Source organism: Pseudonaja textilis, chromosome 3 (genome assembly GCF_049901715.1).
Source record: "Pseudonaja textilis isolate UNSWEBS1 chromosome 3, rPseTex1.2, whole genome shotgun sequence".
Taxonomy (NCBI): domain Eukaryota; kingdom Metazoa; phylum Chordata; class Lepidosauria; order Squamata; family Elapidae; genus Pseudonaja; species Pseudonaja textilis.
In genome coordinates, this window is record NC_141992.1 from 176,109,975 (window position 1) to 176,134,338 (window position 24,364).

A 24,364-nucleotide genomic window follows, 5' to 3' on the forward strand; every position below is an offset into this window, starting at 1 on the left:
CCGCCCACCGTAGATGACGCCAAGGATTCTGGGGATGTGGTCTTCAAGGTAAGAGGCGTTGCAGGAGCTGGTCTCGAGGGTTGCTGCCTTTGGGGGATTGGCGGAAAGAGAGAAGCGGATCCCAAGGGAGTAGCGACCCCGCCTTCTTCCTGTCCGAGCTGGAAGCCGCGTGCGAGGAGGACGCGGCAGGTGAGAGGCTCTTTACCCCCCCCCCCATTGGCAAAAATAGGTGGGCCGGGTTGAAGGAGAGGGAAGGTTGGCTCTGCACTTGAAGAACTTGTGCGAGGAATGGGGGCTTGCTTGCTGAATGTCCGCCATCGAAAAACATTGTGTGGCTGGGTGGGCGCATCACTCTTTACCCCTGAACTGCCTTGTGCGAGGGAGAAGTGGGTTCAGCAGTGGTCTTTGGGGCTTGCTTACGTTAATGAATGGATGCCCGGTTTCAATTATGTCATTATCCTGTGCAATAATGTTCCTTGGGGCGGGTCCATTTTCTTCCGGGTTTGTGGTTTTTTGGTAGAAAATTCCTTCATTAATATCCTGCTAGTGTTCTGTTTGGTACATAGCGAGGCTGCAGAAATTTAAATGCTAGTGAAAGGATGCTCTACGCCCCGTTTTTCAGCACTGGTTCTGGTGATTAGCAAAATCCTTCCTGTTGTGTCTTCGTCTTTAGCATTACTACACTATGCCGGTACCAAAGCAGCAAAAGTCCAGGAGCAGCTTTTGCGCAGCATCACCGTGACAGATGCTGACATACTGCACTGCAGCTTGAGGGGAACTTTTTACATCTACATCTTTTGCATGTAAATGCAAAAGATTTTTCAGTGCACCTAACTGCAAGAGTTATCAGTCATCACCGCTCATTTGTTTAAATCTTATATTTTTGGATAAACATTTCTAAATGCTTCCAGAGATGTGAAAAGGAAGCAATGTAGGCACTTTATACATATGCATAATGAATTTTATTATGTTTGCACATTCGTGTCGTGGTGCCATTCAGTTTTGGGGATAGGATACTACTGTTAATTCTGTAACAGGTTTTTTTTAAGTTGCTCTTTTAGTAAAGAATGTTAAAAATGTAAATAATGAACAGCTTTAAAACACTGCATGTGTCTTATGACTTCTATTGTGTTTTTCAAACCACTGGAGATAAAGGCTATTATACGGCATTTTTTACTGCAGAAATGTCAAATGCAAAACAAAAAAGAAGGGGCAAGAAAATGAAAAATCAACCTGCTAGTGTGACCTGTCCTTTTGATGCTGGGTCAAGTCACAGCGAAGCATATTTTTGGAATGGAGGTGAAAGAACTCCTCAGCGGAAGAAACAAGGTATTTGTTACGTTTAGCAGCTAAATCTCTGAACAGTGTTGGACTTCTTAAAATAAATGTAAGAACTTTGTCAAGAAGTCTGTTAGTGGCCATTAGAGAATATTATCATCATTATTATTGCTTGTCATTCAACTTCACTGTCCAGCTTATAGTCTTGGAATTACAGGTAGAATATAAAGACTGAGGCATTGCCACTTAGCATTCTTTCCATTTTCAAGTTATTTTTAAAACTAAGAACAAACAGTGATTTTCCTAAGTTTATATAGAGTTCCTGGGAGTTCATTAATTGATTGGTTTGATTTGATTTATACCTTTATTTTTTACAACTCAAGGTGACACATAACGCTCCTACTTCCTGTTTTCCCACAACAAGAATCCAATGAGTCCGGCTGAACTGAAAGAGAATAACTGACCCCAAATCACCCAGCCAGCTTTGAGCGTAAGGGTAGACTGGAACTTAGGTCTCCTGGTTTCTAGTAATTTGCCATTGTCTCCTTCCAGGATAGTTTTGCTTGTTTGTTTCCAGTCTAATCTACAGCCTTAGAATACTTTAAGGGTCTCTCATCTAAGTACTTTGCTGCTTAGCTTGTTAGATCAGTCAAAATTTGGAAGTGGTTTGCCACTGCTTGAAGGTTAGAGAAAGTGCCTGGTCAAGCTCACCCATATTGCTTTGAGCCTAAGGTAGAACTAGAATCACAGTTTCCAATTTCTAGATTGGTACTTTAACCACTACTCCAAACTGTAACTAATAGTTATTAATAGTTACTACACCATAGATAAGCCTAATATTTGATCAGTGCTGATAAACATAACTTGCATGTAAAGGGTATTATCACACAGATATATTCTGTACTGTAGCAACACACTGAAGTATAAATAATCTCAAATCTTTTTAGAAAATGACCAAATATATATTTTTATATACTTAATTTATCAAATAGACATTCGCCGCTAAATTTTTATGTACACTCCTTATATTTCAATCATTTTATAATATAAAACTTTCCCCTGATTTATCCACAGAGTTGCACTTTGAAACTTTACAACAAGGCTTCTATCAAAAAGTTTCCCATGAAATGCCAAAATGCATAACTGGTGAGTATCCAAGAATAGCCAGCCATCTGTGGAATGCTACGTTTAGATGCTATCAAATAGGCAAGAACAGTCCCTTAATCTGGTCTGAACCGATCTTAGACTTTGCTATGAGTTTGTCTCCACTCCCCTACTGTACTTTATCTGTTGACTTTCCTTTGTGTCGAACCGTAAAATTATCCAGAGCAAATCTTGAGCTCATCTTTAGGAGGGCCACAAAAAAGAATATTGGAAGTTTTGTTTCTAGTTTTGACCAAGCAGTGTAGTTTGCTAGATTCTATATTTTTCAGTAAACTGATTCTTAAATTATGCAAATAGCAATTTTTCCCCCAGAGCATAAGCAAACATTGGCATTGAATTAGCAGCTGCTTAAATCAGCTATGTTAAATTGTAAATAACCAAAAACCAGAAGTAAAGATGAAGGAATGGGTAGGTCAGATGATCTTTTTTCTTGGGAAAATCTGCTTCGGAATACAGATTACTGTCTGTTTGTCAAACTGCATTTTTAAGCAAAATATCCTTTTTTCAGTGTCTCCTTTTGTACAAGCTCGAGCTGCTGAAATTAAGGCTATGTTGAAGGCTGTTAAACAGAAGTCGTCCAATACTTTGGTGTTTCAGTCCTTGCCTAGACATATGAGGAGGCGAGCTATGAGTCATAATATTAAACGTTTGCCACGACGTCTCCGTGAACTTGCCAGAATAGAAGTGAGTTTCTTTGTCTTACTTACCCACTTTAGCTTTCTTAATACTTTGCGTGCTAGGTAACCTGTGCACACTAGCAATCTGACTAGGGAACTTTGGGAGTTGAAGTCCTCACAGCTTAAAGCTGCCAAGTGTTACAAGCACTGATCTAGATGTCCTCCACATATATGGGACTTCAATCGCTAGCAGTCTCCAGCCAACATGGCCATGTTTAGAATTATGGAAGTTGATTTCTTGATATATAGAATCACCCTGGTTTGCAAAGTTTGTGTCTAGAAGAAAATGTGAGATTTCTTTTTTTTAAAAAAATTACAGAATTCCTAACCCCAATAAAGTGTTATGACAGGCCTCTGTGGAATATTCAGATATTTCCCCCATCTCCCAGCCCTTATTTTTTGCTGGTGATTCTTGAGATTTTTTTTCCCCCAAGATAATCCTTTTGGATCTTTGGGTCACTATGTCTTCTTCCCATTCCTTCCCAGATCACAATTCACAGGTTATCTGAATTTAATAGTGTGTCAACTCATAAAACATTCCTATGCCTGTATTAGTAGTTGCCATCAAGGGGAGGGGGGGAGGAAATCTGGAAGAGCAGTTGAAAGCGAAAGTACATTCCAACTCTTATCTTTAAAAGATTGTAACTAAAATACCAGAGCTGAAGAATCTTGTTTATGAGACACCCAGGGGGGAAGGGGGAAAATAGGGTCACAGGTGACTGTAAATTATATATGCCAGAGTTGGCTTCATACAGGGCAGTGCCAGTATGTCGCCTCTAATGAATCCTTTGAAGTTTTTTGAAGTTTGGCTCCAGAATCATGATTTAATTAGAGCGATTGCTGGAATCCTGACACTGTAGTGAATGATGTTATTCCTTGCTTCAACAACATAGGCAGAGAAACCTGAACATCAGAAAAAAGCACTTTCAAAAAGCAAGTGCCGTAAAGCCAGGCGCCGTCATATAAACTTGGTGGCGGAGTTCAATCGCAGGCAAAGGAAGAACATTTGGCTGGAAACACACATCTGGCATGCCAAGCGGTTTCACATGGTGAAGAAATGGGGATACTGCTTAGGAGACAAGCCCACAATGAAGAGTTATAGAGCCTGTTACCGAGCCATGACACAACATTGCCTCCTTCAGGTACTATGAATGTATCCATTCTTAGTTAGCTAATCCATTCGCTCTGATAGAAAACTGCATTCTTTCTTTGCGATACCTGCTGGGCAAGAAAAAACTGAAGTAGGCTGGTTTATATCTGAGAAATTCTATGGATCACTGTTTCAGATCTTCATTCATATTGGATATAGAGACTGGTGCAATGGCCTAGAGGTGGAGCTCTTACCTCACAGCCTCAGGAGGCTGTGAGTTCGATCCTAGGTAGAGGCAGATATTTCTCTTTCTGGGCACCATGAGAATATATCTGCTGAATATAATTCCACATTGATGACAGGAAGGGTATCCGGCTCTATTTAATCACTTGGCTCTATTTAGTTGCCCAGACTTCACCCTGCAAGGGATTATGGGGTCATTTGAAAGAAGATGATGATAATGATGATGATTCATATTGGACATAGAATTCTAAATACAGATACAGAGTCCTCAATTTACGACTGGTCCCTTAGTGAACATTTAAAAGTAAAATGGACTCAAAAAAGAGGCAATTACCATTTGTATTCAAAGTCTCCTCTCCTAACCTATAAATCATGTGATCACATTTTGGGCACTCTGCAACCGGCCTGCATTTATGACTGCCGATTCTGCGGTCACATGACCCCAATTTATGATGTTCTTTTCCTGGAAACCATCATTTACTTCTGGTTTCAGGTAAAAAAAAAATAGTCCATTCCAAGTTTGTTTAATGACCATGGTGATTTGCTTAGCAAAAACTGAAAAAAATAAAATAAAGTCAGGTTGGTCATCTGGTGTCCCCCTTAACGATTGGCATGACATACGACTGTAATTTTGGGTTCAGTTACAGTCATAAGTTGAGAACTATTTGTATTAAAAAAAAACGGAATGTTTTATTTTTATAGAGCCAAAGCAACTAAATTAACATTTAGCCTTTGTACAACTTGTAAAATAGCTTGATGTTTATTTGCAGCAATTCTTCAGACTTAATAATCTCACTTGAATCTGATCAATCCAGCTTCCTGATAAGGGCATTAAGCTGAATTTTCTTCAGATTAATCAAAAATAAATAAAGGCAGTAGACTCGAACGTTTGCAGCAGGAGACTGGAAGAATTTTATTGGGATGTCTTACCTGAAATTGAGTAGTTTTTCTTTTGTATTAGGATTTATCATACTACTGTTGTCTGGAGTTGACTGGAAAAGAGGAGACACTTGTAACAGCCCTTGCTCGAATGTGCAATGTAGACACAGGTAATGTTTCTTCAAACTATTAAAAACCTAACATAAAGGGTAGCTTCAAGAATTTAGCAGTTGTGTTTGTGTAAATATTATTCCTGAGGGAGAGCTCAGCGTATTTACTATAGCCCTTTGCATTCTGGTATTTATCCTTATTCCAAATTGTTAGTACAAACTGGCTAAGAAAATAACTATTTACTAATATATCTTGAGAAAAAGGGGAGAAACCCCTCTCAAACACTTTATTCCCATTCCACATGACTCCATCGTCTCCTCAAAAATAATTTGAACTGAAGTGGAGTCTATAAAAAAGGGGGTTGGGGGAAGGGAAGAACATGTTTCCACATGTTGTATTCCTGTTCTTCCCTGGCCTTCCTTTACCCTGCATTTGAACTTTCAAGTGATAGTTTGGGATGATCATTTGAATCTAGATAGGCCTCATTTGCAGTACTTAGAACAAGGGTCTTCAAACTCTGCAAGTTTAAGACTTGTGGACTTCAACTCCCAGAATTCCTCAGCTAACATGGCTGAAGGAGGAATTCTGGGAGTTGAAGTCCCCAAGTCTTAAGGCTGCCAAGTTTGAAGATCCCTGACTTAGAACATTATTTCGAAGGGTGCTTACTTGATGTCTCCTTTGTCAGGACCAACATTTGCAGCTGTTTCTTGCCTATCTGGAAAGCGTCAAGGTTCCCTTGTGTTATACCAAACTGATCGATATCCTCAGGATACGCTTGGTCCAGTTACTTTCCTTTGGAAGCCCAGACACGGATCTGGTGAGACTTCTGAAAACAGACAACTGTGGATATGGACACACCCAGCTTTTAAGCAGGTAGAAAACTCACCATGTTATTCTTGGGTGAAATATTACAAACACGTAATGCTTTGAGCTGGTTCATTTAATTCATTTGCTATTAGCCCTCCCTCTGAGGGTCATGTTAGCAACCAGTGAAGAGAATGTTACACACATATATTGCGAAGGAAACACCTTTACTCTCTACTCTGTTCATTTGGATAGTTTCACTGGAAGTTGCCTTACACCAGGTCAGGGTATTTGCGATCCAGCCCGGTAGTAGTATCTGTTCTGGTTGCTAAAAACTCCCCAAAAGTATAGGTAGTCTTACGTTTCACCTATTGGCTGATGCATTTCACTGCCCATCTTTGGTGAACTTGGTGTTCCTAAGCAAATCCTATTAAAAGACCTTTAGGTGGTCATTTGGATATATGACATTACAAATATCTGAACAAGGCTTAATACTGGTCATGATAAACATTTTTTGGAGGTCACACAAAAAAGTTCATTGTCTCAAAAATATGAAGAGACATTGTCTGTTTTGCCTCCTCCCCTTGATTCCATGTCTTAAAAGGACAGATTAATTCTGAAATTACTAGATACCTGATAAGGAAGTAAGGAGAACTGAAAAAGTAGTGTTCTTTGAGCCTGAGGCATGTGATAGAATCAAGTTATCCATGTATAATGATGGATAGTAGATAATTGCATACCAAAATACATGTTCCTCTTTTGAAGATAAAATACGAAGAGTAAGGCAAGAAAAACCTGGCATCAGCTGAGAAAAAATCATGGATGCAGAGCAAATATTATCCTACTGAACTATAGTCACTTCTGAAATAATCAGGCAGAAAAACAAATGCAGTGCCATTTTCTCTTCTGGTGTAATGTTGCTGCAGGTTTTTAAAAGTGTTTTAAAAGGTGTTTTATTGTCAAGTATCAACTAATGCCTTTTGGAAACATGGATTAGTTTGGGGCAGGACTGGTAAGCTAAATAAGAATTCTGAGAATGAAGTCCTTATGTACCGTAGGCCTTTCACTTTCAACCATTCCGTTTCTTCCAGTTCATAGAATAGTACTCTTCTCCTGGCAAAGATACATTAAAGGTGGTTCTCAGATTTATAAGTCCTTTTTTTCCTGCTTCTCTGTAGGGCATCCTTGCTGAATTAAAATCAGTCTTCCAGTGTTCTGAGCCTGTGGAAACCTGTAAGCCTGAACTTGTGGTTACTTTTTCACAAGAGGAAGATAAAATGAACATTCCTGAACATGTTGGCCACAAACGAAAAAGGAAAGATAAAGCAGGAGAAACAGTTGTCCCAGTGAAAAAGATTATTGGTGATGGAACCAGAGATCCAAACCAACCGTATTGCTGGTCATCACTAACTACTGGAATTACTATAAGGTAGATGTAGATGATGGCTAACTTTTTTTTCACTGTTTAAAAAATTTAAGCTATTTTAAGCTGCCTTAACAGTTACGTAGATTTCTTACCTCTTCCAGTGATTTGACAATGGAGATTCTCCGATACCGTTTGATAGGTCCCCTCTCACATTGTGTCCTTACAGAGGCACTCAAAGTTGCATTTGTTCACACAGTAAGTAAATCAGTAATTTCAGTGGTTTTTTCTTTTATGTTCAATAATGTTAAATGCAGTTATGATAGTCGAATGCTAAAATTCAGAATTTTATATCCCTAATTATAATTTTTGTGTTACAGAAGCACATACCTTCCCAAATTGTCTCAAGAGCTCTATGTTATTTCAGATAACATAGTCATGTTTCTGGCTTTGGAAGGAATAGAGGATAATACATTGTATAACATGTTGAATTCTAGACCACTGTTTTTCAAACTTCACAGCTTGAAAATGACTTCAACTTCTAAGATTCTCTAGCCAGAGGAATTGCTAGCTGGGGAATTCTGGGAGTTTAAGTCTACACACCCTCAAACTGCCAGGATTAAGAAATAATGGAGTTTCTATTTAAAATCTGTGTTTCAGATTCAAAGGACTTTTTTCAGTATCACATAATTTTTTTATAACTTGGGAAATGAATATTTATTGCTTTCCTTTATCACGTGCATGGACGCCCATGGATTTTGTAATGTGATATGGCCGGACCAGTACTTTTTGCTCATATACTTCCTATCTCTTTGTATTAGAGAGATGAACTAACTTTATTAGCTGCTTATATTTTCTTTATTATTCCTCTGATCATTATTTTTCTGATCACTAGGACTTGGATCCTACAGACTCTGAAATCAACAGTTGGTGGGTAGAAAATTGCAAAAATCCTGATTGGGTATCTCTCCATCATTGTCAAGAGTCCATCTTTGAAACAATGCAAGGTAAAGTTTAATAGTATTCCTTATGCTTTCTTTCTGTAGGTGAAGCCATTAGTAATTCCTAATATTATTAAGACAGCTCCATGTGGAGTGCATTATAGCAGTCTACACGAGATGGCTAAAATACAAATGACAAGGAGCAAGATTTCATGATTGAGAAAAACCTGAAGTCTAAAGCTCTGCAAAGACCATCCTAGCTACCTCTGCGATTTAAGGCAGGAACTGAATTCAGAGGGATTCCTAGATTATGAACTGGTTTCTCAAATCAAAAGCCTTCGACACTGAGAATTGAGCCTCTCTTTTGAAATCATTGAACTGCAGAATAAACCAATTGAGGATGACTGTTCTGGGTTTAATTTTGGAAAAAAGTCTTCAATCTCACAACAAGGAGAAAGTTACTTACCCGTTCCTCATCTTTTGCTAGGTACAATCTATGTAATGCAAAGTTGACAAAAGTTTATTTTCAAAGTTTCACCTGTTTTGTATATTTGAAGGTTTAGCTTCCTCAGACATTCCATCAGGTACTGTACTGGGTTTGACTGTTGGGGATCCTCGAGTGAATTTACCAAAAAAGAGATCAAAAGCCATGCCAAATCCAGCAAAATACCAAGGTAATGTACCATGTCCATAATGTAACAAAACCAAACCTATATTATATCAGATTAAGTTTATGTGTTTTTAAAAATTGCCATGGGACATCTTAAGACTTGGGATTCCACTACATTTGTCCAGGCCAATATGCATTATGTAGCAAATAGAATCACAAGGAAGGGGTGTGGCACCAAACTGGTCTTGTGCTCACTGGAAGCCTCTGTTAAATAATACAGATGATCCAGGTTCGAATCCTGGCGAGGCCAACAGGTGCCATCACCCAAGATGATAACTTTGTTTCTATCTGTTTAAATTATTTCAGAAATAGATATTTTAAGAGAAGTCTTAAGCGTTCCTGGCAGACACTGCTTGCTTCACAGAAATTTTTTCTTTTTATAATTGGAGTAATAATCATAGGCTGATAATTGCAAGTTGCATCTTGGAGTTGGATTCTTAAGATTATGATTTCACTTTTATCTATTTATTTGCTCGCAGTAGCTCACGGTTTTTTTTAGCAGCGCAATTGTAACAATCTGTTTACCCTTCTGCATTTTGCCATCTGTCTTCCTAAAGGTATCTCTATATTACTCGATATAGCTAATCGATAATCAAACCCAATAATACAGTGCAATTTGCAGTGCAATCATAAAGATTGAAGGAACCATTAAGGCTACCATGTCCAGCCCTCTGCTCAATGCAGGAATAGCTGAGGATCCCAACTCGGTGGCACTTTAGGTTGTGTTAAAAGTCATGCAATTTACCTTTCCAGCAGTGCTTTACACCAGCATGCTGGCTGGGGAATTCTTGGAGTCGAATTGTACATGTCTTAAAATTGCAAGCTTGAGAAATGTTGGTTTACAATGTGAAACTGCTCTTAATAGGTCAGAAGTTTTTTCCCCCCTACCATTCTACTGGAATCAGTTCTCTTGCATCTTGGATTGCAAACTTTTTAGACTCGGAGCCTTGGAGTTGTTCTCCTATCCAGCTAGAAGGGCAGAACATGTTCACCTGTTTTTATGGGTTTTCAGGTTTTTAAGTACGAAAAGGAGTGGAACCCTCTGGAAGGCAAACAACTACCATTTTTACTCTTAAAAATTTCTTCCAAATTGAACTATCAAAATGGTCAAATTCTAACGGTGCATTTTGAGTCTGGGTGGAGGGAAGTTTGAAGGTATAAATTAGAGTGGCTTGGTTGCCCATTTATTGTTCAAGACAAAAACACCAGGGAAATATTAGCCTCATATTAGCTGTGTGATGAGACCTCAGCAAGACTGCAGCAGGCCCTGGGTTATCCAACTTGGTTGATCTTAAACTATTATTCCATTTTCTTTCCTGTAAAATGATAGACAACAGACCTTGGCATCTTCATTATACTATTTCAGGCATTAAAAAATGCTAGCAGAGCCTTCTTCAGTTTTCTCATTCCCAGTTCCTTCAACCTTTTATTTAGAACATTTAATTTCTAGTCTCCAAATCATCTGAATTACCATTCTTTGAATCTATTCCAGTTTGTCTGAATCTTTTTTAAAATGTGGTACCCAGAACTGGACACTGTACTTGAGGTGGGTTCGAACCAATGCTGAATAAATTATGAATCTCACTCTCAAGAATTGCAAATTGTACTTCTATTACTGCGGCCTAAATTTGAATTTGCCCTTTTTGCAATTTATTTTGTTATTCAATCATCATTCATTAACCACTGTTCCAAATTCCTTTTCTCAAGTGACATTATCAAGCCAAGTATCTTCAGTTCTAAATGTGTGCTTTGATTTCTCTTTCCTAATTAAAGTCTTGATGTTTGGCTCTATCATCCATTACAGATAGTTCGCAAGTTACGACCGTAATGGGGCTTGCCCATTACAGTTGTAACCATCATTTTATGAGTGTTCTTGTGATATTCATTAAACGAACCCATGGTTTGTTTGGTATGGTTTTGCCAAAACCTGAAAGTGACAATTTCTGCCAAAACTGTTGTAAAACATGGCCACATGACCATGGGACACTGTAAACAACTTTAAATGTGGCTGTGTTGTCAAATTTCTGAAGTGTGGTCAAATGACCCTGGGTAAGACTCCAGCCATCAGAAATTCAGATCGAAGTCTCAAAACCCCCTTTTCAGGTAGGTTGTAACTTCGTAATGAATGACTGTGTCAGGATTCCAGCAATCACTCTAATTAAATCATGATTCTGAAGCCAAACTTCGAAGGATTCATTAGAGGCGACATACTGGCACTGCCCTGTATAAAGCCATCTCTCGAATACGTAATTTACAGTCCTCTGAGATCCTGTTTCCCCCCTCCTGTCTCATAAACCAGATTCTCCAATTGTTGGCTGGGTGTCAACAATCACGTTCTCCAATTAAATATATTCGCAGGCAAAAGCTCTGGTATTTTAGTTACAATCTTTTAAAGATAAGATTTGGAATATATTTTTGCTTTCAACTGCTTTCCAGATTTCCTTCCTCCCCACCCCCCCTTTTTTTAATGGCAACTACTAAAACAGGCATAGGAATGTTTTATGAATTGACAGACCGGTTGTAAGTCAAGGATTTCCTGTATTTCAGTCTGTTTCTCCAAATCAGCAAGATTATTTTAAATTTTACATGTTCCTTTTGGAATACTAGGTATCCCACTTTATTTTGTCACCTCTAATTCTAGTAAGCGTTTTGTCCATCTCCCTCTCCAAAATCATGAATAAAAATACAGGAACTTGATTCAGGGCCGCATTACACTGATCCTGATTTTTGACTCTTCTGTGTATTAAGAATTGTCATACATCCAAGCCCATAGCTAACTAGTTTGCTCATCCTAATTTTGTGCAGTATCCTGTCAATGATTTGCGTTTACTGAGTTATAAACCAAAAATGAAACAAATGCAACAAGATTTATTTTTGATGATTCATGCAGGTTTTTAATTAAAAATTATGTGCTGATTGATTCCTTTATTATCTTAGAATTTTCTGAGATATATTGTCAAACTGATTGGTTTGTGGCTTTTCAGATGTTTTCTGTTTTTTTAAGATAAGGGACAACATTTGCTTTCCTTCAGTCATCTGGCATTTCACCCACTCTCCATCTTTTTGCACAGAAGCTTTCATGGCTCCTTCATCTGGTATCCTTCAACTGGAAAAAGCAAGGATGAACACTTGATTTTTCTATAGCAAACTTCTCTATTGCTTCCAGCAGCACTGGCCAGATGCAGCATGCATTATGAAACCTTACTTTCTAACTTTCAGTACTACCCAATAAAGTGTGTTTTATCCATTTGTTTAAAGTCTGACCGTGATTGATCTAGAACCTACACCTGGTCTAATTGCTCTAAATGCACTGGGGTCTGTTGCATATTTAATATCAGAAAATCTGTATCTTAGTATGAGACAATTATGGATGCATCAGTTTTTTGCAAGAGTGGTGTGACTCAGCCTGGCTGCATTTAAAAATTTAACCTATGTTCTGTTTTGGGAGAATGTATAGCTATTATAACTAGACAACCATTCAGTCTGTGATTTATGATAGAAGAACAAAGGCAAGAAAAAAAGTCTTAAATGCACATATTTCTTAATGCAATGGTTGTTAACCTGAGATAAATTGTCCACAAGAAGATAATTTGGGCATATCCTTGGATAACTGCTTGTTTGTGAGTTGAGGATCCATTCTGGAGTCTGTTTTATGGGTTGGTGAGACAATATGTTTATTCTACACTGGAAAAAGAGGTAAATGAAAGCCATGGTGGTACAGTGGTTAAAGTGCAGTATGGCAGGCAAAGTCTGCCCACAACCTGGAGTTCAATCCTGATGGGGCTCAAGGTTGACTCAGCCTTCCATTCTTCTGAGTTTGGTAAAATGACCCAGATTGTTGGGGGCAATATGCAAATAACACTTCTACCTTGTAAGTCACCCAAGGAGGGCTGTAAAACACCATGGGGTGTTTTTATATAAGCCTAAATGCTATTGCTAAATGGGCCAAACAGCTTTAGAACCATTGTTCTAATCTAAAGAATGCAGACAAGATTGGATTTTGCACACAACTTTTGAGTTTCTATAAATCACAGTTGAAGGGTTTAAAAATTCTCTTAATGACAGAGTATTCAATTTGACTATGCAATTAGGAAAAATGTATGTAGCCTTCATATCTTAAATGTTAAAGGCCAAAGAGGCAGTACTTTATTAGATAAAGCTAAAATTAAAGTCACAATTTCCCATTTTATACCTGCAATTAAAAGTGTTGTGTAGAATATATTCTAATTTTACACTGCACGGTAATTAAGATGTCAGTGCTACAGAATCCTGTAAAGTTTTTGTGGAATTAATGAGGAATCATTAATGAATCTAGTTAGAAATATATATATTAGAATTATTTCTCCCAGCTACTAATTTGAATACTTTTCTACTTGTACAATATAATGGTAGTCTTTCCATGATGACAAGATTTTCTTTTTTATCTTTTATTTTAGAAGATAAAGTTAAACAACTGATATTAGAAGGTGTATCTGAAGAATGTGCTCAGAGCTTTCTTTGGGACTCCAATATCCGTAACAGCGTGACAGACCATAAAATGTCAGAACAGGTAGTTTTCACTGTATTAACAAACTCCATTCCTAAATCTCTTTGCAAAAAATTAAAAGCTGAAATTTTTCCTAGACCGTTTGCATTTATGTCCAGGGGTGTTGCTATAAGAATCTTGCTTTCCTTGGGTGAATGAACTTGTGTTTTTGTAGCTCCTGAAATCCTATCTAAGCCTATTTTTAGGTGGGAAATATATCAAAGTTGTCACAATGCCATTCATGTGTGACATGGTTTGGTTCAATCTGCATGTTATCCCACTTTCTGTGGGTCTTTTGTATCTTCCACAACATTAAATACTGATTGAGACCTGCAATGTCTAGTAATATGCTTTTAAATCTAAAGTTTCTGTTGTATTTTACATGTTGCGAAGGGTATTGACTAAGTTATAGGATGATGTCCTTTCAAGAATTATGCTGCTCCTCCAATCAGTTGGTTAACCTCCATCAATAAGAACTATTTCTGCTCATTTAAACAAAAAGAAATTATATTCCTTCTGCTTTGCCTCTGCGGACACAAATAATATATATATATAGGACATCTAGGCAGCACAGATAACCAGACCCCTACCTGCTGAGCTACAAGACCTCATGTTCTCTATGTTTGTGTTAGCATGAAAATTGCATACTACAAAGGACAGTTACGTTCACTGGAGGACTGCCATGGATGGCAACTACATTCCAACCATGTATTTGCAGTGTTTTGTTCCCTTTCTCATCTATATTATGCAGTCCTCTTACAGATAGTCCTTAACTTATGACCACAATTGAGCCCAACATTTCTATGGTTAAGTGACCCATTTGTTGAGTGATTCCTCCCCCTCCCCCATTTTAGGACCTTTCTTGACACCATTGTTAAGTGGATCACTGCAGTTCAGAGGTGGGTATTCAGCTGGTTCTGACCAGTTCTGGAGAACCGGTAGCAGAAATTTTGAGTAGTTTGGAGAACCGGCAAATACCACCTCTGACTGGAGATTTTACTGTCTCCTTCTCCTTGCCACAGCTACCAAGCCAAGCCCACAGAACCGGTAGCAAAAAAAATGGAGTCCCACCACTGCTGAAGTTGTTAAGTTAGCAACATGCTTGTTAATTGAATCTGATTTCCCGTTGATTTTGCTTGTCAGAAGGTGATCACATGACCCCAGGACACTGCAACCGTCATAAATAGTCAGTTACCAAGCATTTGAATTTTGATGATGTGATCATGGGTTGCTGCAAACGATCACAAGTCACTCTTTTCGATGTCGTTGTAACTTTAAGCAGTCACTAAATGAAAGATTGTAAGTCGAGGACTATCTGTACTAACCACACTGTGCAATTCTGGGAGTTGCCGTTCTCACCATATCACAAGAAGTTGGGGAAGGCTGCTCCAGCCAAACCAGCCTAAAATCATTTGTGAGTGCCCTGTTTTTAGCCACATGCAAATGTTATAATAAAACCTGCTGTATGTTTTACTTTCCTATCATGTAGCTGCTAATCAGTATTGGTTCCCAGAAAATACAGCTCTGCTTTATTTTTGTGCCCTGACTTCTGAAATTGGCTTTGCTTTAACTTCAGCATCTCATAGGGATTTCTGTGATATTCAGTATCTCTTAAGAAATTGCATGGAGGCCAGAGGCAAACAAAAATTTGTGTGTTCATCTGCCACTTCAGTGGCCTGGTTCCTGCGGCCTGGTAGTGGTCCGGGGAGTTGGGAACCCCTGATATACAGCTGACCATAACAAGCTCTGACTTATTTTTGAAATATCTTTTAATTCAAACTTCACAGCACTTTCTCCTCATTTTTCCTCCCAGGATTTGAATCATCTGAGAAGTAAACTGTTGGTACCAGGATCACATCTTGATTTGGGCCTGCGAGAATCCAAGATTCCTATACTTTTGGTTCAACAGCCTGGAAAATTGCTTGGAGACGATCGATTGGGATGGGGAAGTGGCTGGGATATTTATCTGCCCAAAGGTTGGGGCATGGCCTTCTGGCTGCCTTTTGTAAGTGAGGTTTCAAATGAAATAAGGAGAATTTAACATATATATAACCTCAGGATGCTTGGTGCTCCAAAAAGAGTTTGCCTTATATGTTCTGTTGAAAGTTCATATATACTTTTCTATATGACTGTAACTTCTTTTCCAATTTTGTTGTGAAAACAAAAGGAAGTACATTCTAACATGCATGCATGCATGTATTTATTTCCTTGAATCAGGTTGTGTTCCTTTTTCCACAGGGAAAAAATAGGGTAACTTTTAAGTTACATATGTCTTGTAAAAATTCTTTACATTCAAATTCTATTTTCTCATAAAATTATAAGTGAATTAAAATGTTTTTTAATAATATACAGCATACACACAATACAAATATTTATTGGTAAGCTATTTCTCTGGACATCCATATTTGCAAATATGTTAGTAAATAACAATTGTGATTTTCCCCATAAGTTATAAAAAAACCTTCTGTATTTCTTTATCTCACCCATGCTTGCATAGAGATATTTTAGTACAGATTCTTGGAGAAAATCTAAAAGTGCAAAAATGCAAACCCAAAATAGCAACAGATATAAATCTACAATAACTATTTTTAATTTATATGCAGTATTTTAAATGTAAATAATTGTACTCAATAATGTAAGTAAACTGAACATGTGAAAAAAGAAAATAGTTTCCCCCCACATCTTTTAACCTTTACCCAAGGAACATACTGTAGGTAAGAAAACCAAAAGTGAAGGCATTTTGTTGAGTCCATATAAACAGAATGGGAATATGTTTTATCTTACCAGCATCCAAGACCGTGTTATTGCTTTGCCTTGTAGATATATCAAGGTGCAAGAGTCGGTGGCTTACAAGAAGCTTTGAAGCACTCCCTGTATAAGGGGATACCCCATGTTCCTAATGATTATCCAGACTGTCCTGCTGGTAGCCAGGTTGCAAAAGAACTAGAGGAGAATTTCCTGGAGAAGTTTAAAAGGTAAACATTTCACTGAGGTGTTGCGATCAACAAATCTGGTCCTGTAACATGCAGTAGCATTTCATAAGCTTTGCTGCTAATTAGAAAGTTGTTGTTGTTTTTATCATAGGCGACCTCCTGCAAAAAGAGCCAATTATATTAAACATGGGACCTTGGCTCCATTCCTCTGTCCATGGGATAAACTCACACAGGATTGGGAGACCAGATACAAAGTCCATAGGAAGTCCACACAGATATCAGCTTTGGACAGGGAAGATTGTGTGTCTGAAGAACATGTCCTTGGTGGTCCCAGCTCTACTACAAGTATGGTAGATGCTCCAACAAGCAAAGCAGACCAAATAGATACATGCTGTCAAACTATGGAGATGGAAAATGAGGAAAAGGCAATAGATCCATGCAAAACAGATGAGGTCATTTCAGGTCAGGTCTTCTGCATTCTCAGGTATGTAAAACAAATGTGTGCCTTGTCAATCACTCTTGGGTAATTAACTTATATGCAGTGAGAATCCCTAAAATGCATTTGTCTTGAAAGAAAAACTAGATATAGAGCAAATCATCATCTTCAGGATACAAAATTTTCACTTCAGCCAAGGTAGATCTTTCTGCTTACTGACTTTTCTTCCATTGCCCGCAGTCACAGGAACTAATAACATGGTCAGTGCAGTACAATTGTTGAGTTTCTGTGTCGCCCTGCCATTCCTTATGCACGTAAAGAAATACATTAGGATGGATTGTCAGTAGTAAGAACTACATACTCTTTGCTACTCCTTAGATACTGTAAATGTTGAGCATGCCAAACTTGCACCCATCCATTTTACTAAATTCAAACACATAGTGAACTTCATTTGTGCACAGAGCATATATTATTTTGTTATCTACCATGTATGTTAGTATAGTACAGAGGAAAACAACATGCAGGTCACACAGAGCCCTTGCCTTCCCACATTCGCCATCTCCAAGGCCCTTAGGGTGATGCAGCTGGAGATTGATGGAGGAAGGCCCCAGCATCACAAAGGATTCACTCTAAACATTGATCCAGAAATTAATGATATTTTTGCCCAGCATATTGTGTGAACCCAGATTATATGTTGATCTGTTAATAATAATTAGTAATAATAACCCTGCAATAATACCTTTAACACCATCAAACAAGAACATCTGCCTATCCTACGTCCTTGGGAAGGACATGATAGGTGGGTAATAATGCCAAATCCAGTCTAAACATCTGGTTGACTGTACAACCAATCATAATAATACAGTAATAATTATATTTTACATCTCCTTCAAGAGTTCAAGATGGTGTACATAGCATCCTTTCTTCATTTTCCACACAACAACCATCTTATAAGGTAATTGGACTAAGAGTAATTGGCCCAAAATCTTCTAGTGAGCTTCTTTGCCTGAGGGTGAAAGCGTTCTCCCTGGTCCTGGTGCCAGAAAATCAAATTAATTCATAAGTCTTCATTTAGTTAACAATAGTCTCAGTAATGAAACAAAATCAATGAAATATTTTAAGCTTTGAACAAATTCTGTTCCATGAAGTCAAAGTAAATATAGTCCACACATTTGCAAACTTAGAAGGTTCGGAAGTAATGTTGTAGCAATCTTTTATTAATAGCAGTAACAACAGCACTTAGACTCATATACTACTCCATAGTGCTTTACCCCACAGCACCTTCTGGGCAGTTTACAATGTCAACATGTTGCACCCAACAATCTGGGTGTGCATTTTACTGACCTTGGAAGTATGGAAGGCTGAGTCAACTTTGAACCGGCCAGAATCAAACTCCTGCAGTATTGCATTCTAACCACTGCACCACCACAGCTCTTATGACTATCTCATACAATGAATTAAATTGAGTACTCATCCTTTTATTTTACTTTTTATTTTGTAGCCAAATTGGCATCAGTCAATCAAAAGAAAGAAGTGTTGATGGACTATAGAGCACCTAGATTTTCCAGAAAAAGAAAAACACAGCATTTTATTACATTTAAATGCAGTTTATGTGCCACTCAATCTCCCACAAGGTTTTAAATAATTTAATATAGCTGGGTATGAAAGTACATGTATTTGTCTACGAAGGACAAAAATACAATGAAACAAGAAGGTGGAAATGTGGAATAAATTATTTTAGAAAAACATGACTGAGTAGCTGGTTAGAGTCTGAACTGGGAGAATTCTATATTCTCCAAAATTCTTAATATTTTACTTTTTTCATTAACTAGAAAAATATTGTATCCTCTCAACAGGACCAGAAAATTATTAAGGCAAATATCATTTTGGTGTCGTCCTACATCTGGCAAAAGGCGTTACCGACAGCATCATGCTTCCAAAATGAATGAGAAAAAACTAGCTGAAGATACCCTAATGTCTATTAATCAACATTATCCCAGGGCCCTAGTATGGGTGAGCTTGTCCCTACTCAGAAAAGGAAATCCTGAATTACACACAATGATTTGCATTCCAGAAAAGGATGACTTGCTTCAGCTCAACAATGACCAGCATTTTTGTGGCCCTCAGGAACCTAAGCACAAGGACCAATTTAAAAACAAGCTGTGGAAACGGAAGGGAAGAACAAAGAAAGCGAAGGATGGGAAGGTAATAGAAAAGGGTGCCTTGAAACAGGAAGACCTAGTTTTAGGGTTATGGCCTCACCCTCTACCAGATGTTGTATCTCACTGCTCCAGAGTTCTCTTAGGGTTTGTCACTCAAGGGGACTTTTCATTAGCCTCTGGCTGTGGTGCAGCTCTTGGCTTTGTAAGTCTGACAGGTTTGCTGCAAATGTTGATTGATCAGCCGGCAGACAAGAAGGGGCTTGTACTGTTGAGAAATCCAGCTTCATTACAGTACAGATTTGCTAGGCTTAGTGTTGAAGTTTAATTTGCCTTGAACTTCAATATAACATTTAAGGGTACTAGAGACAATGTGCAGTAAACACACAGAGTTTCCCTCATTTAGAATCGAGCCTTCCAAAAACGAATGCCACCTTTGTTTATATGTAACACAAAACAGGCTTTAAAAACCTGTGTCCAGGGTTGATTCAAGTACCCATTTCCATTATTCAGGGGGAATATAAATTTTCTGAAAATGTATACATGCGTTTGAAAGTTGCTTTAAAAGCAACTGGCATTCACTCTGTTTAAACAAGGGGTTCCTCCCCATTGCCTGAAATTGCTAGCTTTGACACTTTAGATAATATCCTTTTGAATATATTGCTAGAGCTGGCAGAGGATTATGGACTCCATGTAAGAGAGTTCTACCCGAAAATAGCACGATGGTGTAATATTACTTTCCATGCTTTGTCTGAATCTGACACGACATTGAATGAAACCAAAATTAATAAAGCTATGGACTGCTAACTGCATGAAGGATTGGGCTACCCATTTTAGCCTTGGCTGTTCTGAGCAAATTATACTTATGTAGTTATCGTATACTTTGGAGAAGTCTTCACAATGTTTGAGAAGGTAATTTGGCTTATCTCTCAAACTTGTGCCGTTTTTTCATGATTGGAAGGTGGAATTGCATTACTTTGTCTCAAAGGTGTACTGTTGTGATGGCAATGAGAAGTTCCATTTACCACTCAGCATATTAGAATGTTTTAAAGGCAATAAACATTCTTAAAACAGAAGATTAGTGTTTGTGCTTGTGTCTATGTGAGTTGAATTTGAATTCTCATGTGAAGATAAATTGTAAAGTTATCTTCTTCCCTCCCAGGATGGCTCTGTTACTTGGTACAGAAACAGTTGAATTCCTTATGTGATTTCAGATTGTTGAATTCAGATCTTAAATAATATTTGAGTTTTTGTTTAAGATGTAGTAGAAGTACTAATAACATGCACTTGTGTCTGAAGATTTGAATCAAACGATAATGGAAGTAGTGGCATTGTCACTTTTTAACTGCCAAAAAGAATGAAAGGAACCCTTCTATGATATTGGGAATTTAAGTCTTACTTGAATCATAAGCTTTATTTTATATTAAGATGGATAACAACACATATGCATGGACTCTTGGTTTTAAATATTTACATTCATTTTGATGGATTTAACTTTTTTCCCCTTGATCTTCCTTTGATGAAAGAGCCACTTTTTCAAGCAACATTCAGCTATTTTTTAGTATAATTCTGTAAGGACATGTATTTTTCATTGACAACACAAATGTATGTTAAGACAGTACATGAAACAGATGTATCTTGTTCTCTATTTTAAGATTCTGTTCAATTTTTATTGTATAAATATCAGAATTTTTGTTTAAATAGCTAGCATCTTTTGTAAAAAGTTCAAATTATTTTTTTTAAAATACAAGATAAGTAAGCTTCCAAGCTTTGAGCTTGAAAAAAACAGATTTACTTACGTTTTCTCCAAGAGTTTGTAGTGATTTATATGGCCCTTGCCTTTTTTCTGTGTAGCAATAATTTGTTACAAGAGGAAAGATTGGATGGATTCCAGTATTCTGCTAAGCCATAACAGCTTTGCTTGGTTTTGACTTCTGTGCTCTATAAATTGTGGTTTATTGCTAATTTTAGTGTGTGAACCTAGTCAGTTGTGCATTGATCAGTGAACCATGGTTTAGAAAGCATAATGTGTCCAATGTGTGAACCATTGAGTGATGGACTGTTGGTTTAATGACAAAAAGTAGCTGAATTGCATTGTGAACATTTTGCCCAGACTTGAAGTTGGTCCCTCAAAATGTATCGGATTTCAATTTCTCCAATTTTCAGGCTGTTTCAGAATTAGGCTAATTTAAATCCCTCACATCCTAAGAAAATCAACTTGGGGAAGGCTGCTGTAGCCATGCCTATATTCCATAAGCTGAATCAGTTTTTACTATTTGAGCTAAAGGTATTGTTTCTTCATATTTTACTTGCAATTTTAAAAGATGTGCAGATATTTTAAATCACTTGTATAATTTAAAACTATGCTATAGATAGACTTTAAATGTAGGCCAAATCTTATAATCAAATAAATTGTAAGAAATACCTTTCCCAAGTCTTGCTTTGCTTTCATAGTTTTTGTACAGTTATTAACTAATTAGGCTTTTAAAGAAAATCTATTTGTTGATTCATAGAATTGGATTAAATTTCTTTATCCTTGAACAATTCTATAGACAACAATATAAATGAGAACTATAATTATACTAATTTAACATGCTTTGCATTAACAATATCATAGATAGTTGCAAGGTGATTGTTGGTAAAAACTAAAACCTTTTTTTCCTTTTTACAAAGATGGCAAGAAGTGCACTTTCATGCATGTATAGTTAATTTTTCCAATGCTGAAACAGGCCACGAGATGTCCCCATAGGAAAAACAATGCCCTACTACAGTATTTTGCCTCTCATAAGTTTGTAGGGAAATGCATCAAAAAGATGTATGCAAATACATCTTTTTAAAATACTTTAAAAGTGTGCTTTTTATGGTAACAATATTGCATTCAATTCATATTCCATATTTCATTTTACTCATTAATGGTTCTTTCCTTCCTTCTTTCAACTTAGGAGACCTTTTTTAACTTATTGGCATGTACTCAGAATACACTGAGATAATAAATCAAGAGCAAGCAGTCAGTTATTAGATTTTTCAATGTGCTACCTTAAAGAGGGATTAAAATAATTTTCTAAGGCCTACTGGTAAGTTTTTCCCTTTTCCCTTAGCCAATTATCAGTGCAGGAATGGATGACTTCAAGTAAAGGAAACAGTGAAGGCGAGATAAACTTAGGGTTGTTTTCCCCGTTTCTCATATCTTTCCTATTTGTTGCATTTATTCCGTTAGCTTACTTTCCCCAAAACTGTTCTTTTTCAGGTATATTATAATTTATATCATCTCAAGTGAGCTTTCAGCCTGCTTTATAGAGTACTTTTTCCTAATTGAAAAGTCTGGTTGAAGATATACGGAAACAAGTTAATTCATGTAAACTTTTTTTTCCCAAATGTTCTCTGCATTTTTATTGCAATTTAGTGCTGACTCACATTTTTGCAACCCAGATATGGTAGTCCTTTCTCTTTGATTCAAAAAGTTGATTCCAAAATGGATAAATATAAATATACGAGTAATGATTTAAACCAGTAATAAATCAGTAATGGTTTATAGATTTAGGCCAAGGAAGCCTAAATCTATACATATAAGGGGGGAAAAAAACTTTTTTTCCCTCCCTTGTGAATCTTAATTGTAAAGTCTCTATTAGTTCACATTAAGGATCCCCATTCTTTCAGACCATATAGTAAGATGATATGAATGTTTGTAGGTAAACTGTTGAGATTTCTTTAAAAAGGCGTCTTTAGAAAAGTATATGTTTGAAGCAAAGATAAATGTATTTAAATTTCTTTAACTTTATTTTCCAAATGTTCTTTGGAAGCTGTTCAAAAGTTTATTTTCTTTCTCCATAAAGTATATGCAATAATATAATTACAAACGCTGTAAAGTTTCCTAACAACCATTAAGTGCACATCATTATTTTTTTTAAAAAATATTCAAAATCTTGTTTAATCCGTTTTATAAAAAGTAAATCCTTGAAGGATGTATTCAAAACCATAGTAGAGAAATAGGATTTTTAAAACATAATAACTGGTAACATTACTGGAACATTATCAGATATATGTGTGCATTCAGTTAAAGATCAAAATACTAAAAAAAAATCCAGCTAGGAAGAACTCTTAATTTGGAGCTGGGGAAAAAAATTCTTCGTGGTGAAGGATTTAAAAGTCTCATATCTCACTAAACATTTTACATGTAAGTTTATATGTGATTTCCATTTAAGGAAATTCATTCAGCTGGAAAATATTTTGTTATTACACAAGATCATCACTTGATTAAAATCTTCAAGTAAAATGAAGACAAACATTTGAAATACCTGTGTTGAAACATCTGGATGTTCCTTTAAGCAACAGTAATTTAAACATATGTATGATTATTAGAACATTCAATAATCAATAGCAAAAGATGCCCTTTATTGTTTTCCTATAAATTTTAAGTCTTGTTAATCAAAATTACTATATCCCTGGCAGAGTTTGATTTTCAGCTAATATATAGGTGATGAGTTCAGCTGAAAGCCAAAATTGTTTTTCCTGTGCAGAAGCATATGAATTTCTTAAAAATAAAAAAAATCCAAGATTTTCATGTTTTAATTTGCCAGTAAATATCTGAACCTTTAAAAGAAAACTTGAAAAAAAAATCAACAATCTGTAGTAGTCTTAAAAAAAAACTAAATAAACAGAACAAACAAACAAAGCTACTACTCCTAGAACAGCTGGATGAAATAAACTGAAAATAGAACTGAAGAAGCTTCTTGGATGAGAAGAGAAACATTTTCAAAAAACAAGAAGAAAAGTTCAGTTGCCTTTTGGAAAAAGCACGTTTTGAACATTCCGACATATTTGTGCCAGATTAGAAGAAACTATCCTGGATTAGCTTCCAGTCCCAATAAAGTGTTAAGATTTCTTTTTTGTCTTTTATCATTGGCACAGCTGATGGCTAAGACTTCAAAGAACTATTTTTAAAAACTGGCACCTCTTTCGCACTGGTTCCTTTAAAGTGAGGCATACTACATGATGCCACAATGGACTTTAAGGCCAGAATATGATTGCAATGCACAGTTTGGACATGAACTGTGATCCTGCACACATCGATTTTGAACTCAGCTTAATCAG

At 36.9% G+C, this 24,364-nt stretch overlaps 1 protein-coding gene across 2 annotated transcripts; it reads left to right on the forward strand.

Annotated features, from left to right (window-relative positions):
* The first annotated feature begins 29 nt into the window (after positions 1 to 29).
* On the forward strand, positions 30 to 20,349 carry POP1 (POP1 ribonuclease P/MRP subunit). 2 transcript variants are annotated; one of them, XM_026705918.2, is made up of 16 exons: positions 30 to 189; positions 1,183 to 1,329; positions 2,353 to 2,424; positions 2,951 to 3,126; positions 4,013 to 4,261; positions 5,414 to 5,501; positions 6,128 to 6,315; positions 7,425 to 7,675; positions 7,774 to 7,867; positions 8,505 to 8,616; positions 9,108 to 9,224; positions 13,657 to 13,769; positions 15,559 to 15,750; positions 16,566 to 16,720; positions 16,830 to 17,162; positions 18,971 to 20,349. In XM_026705918.2, the coding sequence occupies exons 2-16, from the start codon at positions 1,185 to 1,187 to the stop codon at positions 19,599 to 19,601; spliced, it is 2,916 nt and encodes a 971-aa protein (XP_026561703.2). In that variant the 5' UTR covers positions 30 to 189; positions 1,183 to 1,184; the 3' UTR covers positions 19,602 to 20,349. The 2 variants fall into 2 exon arrangements, with proteins under 2 accessions (XP_026561703.2, XP_026561702.2); XM_026705917.2 differs by having other exon boundaries at positions 61 to 189; positions 7,756 to 7,867.
* Positions 20,350 to 24,364: the final 4,015 nt, after the last annotated feature.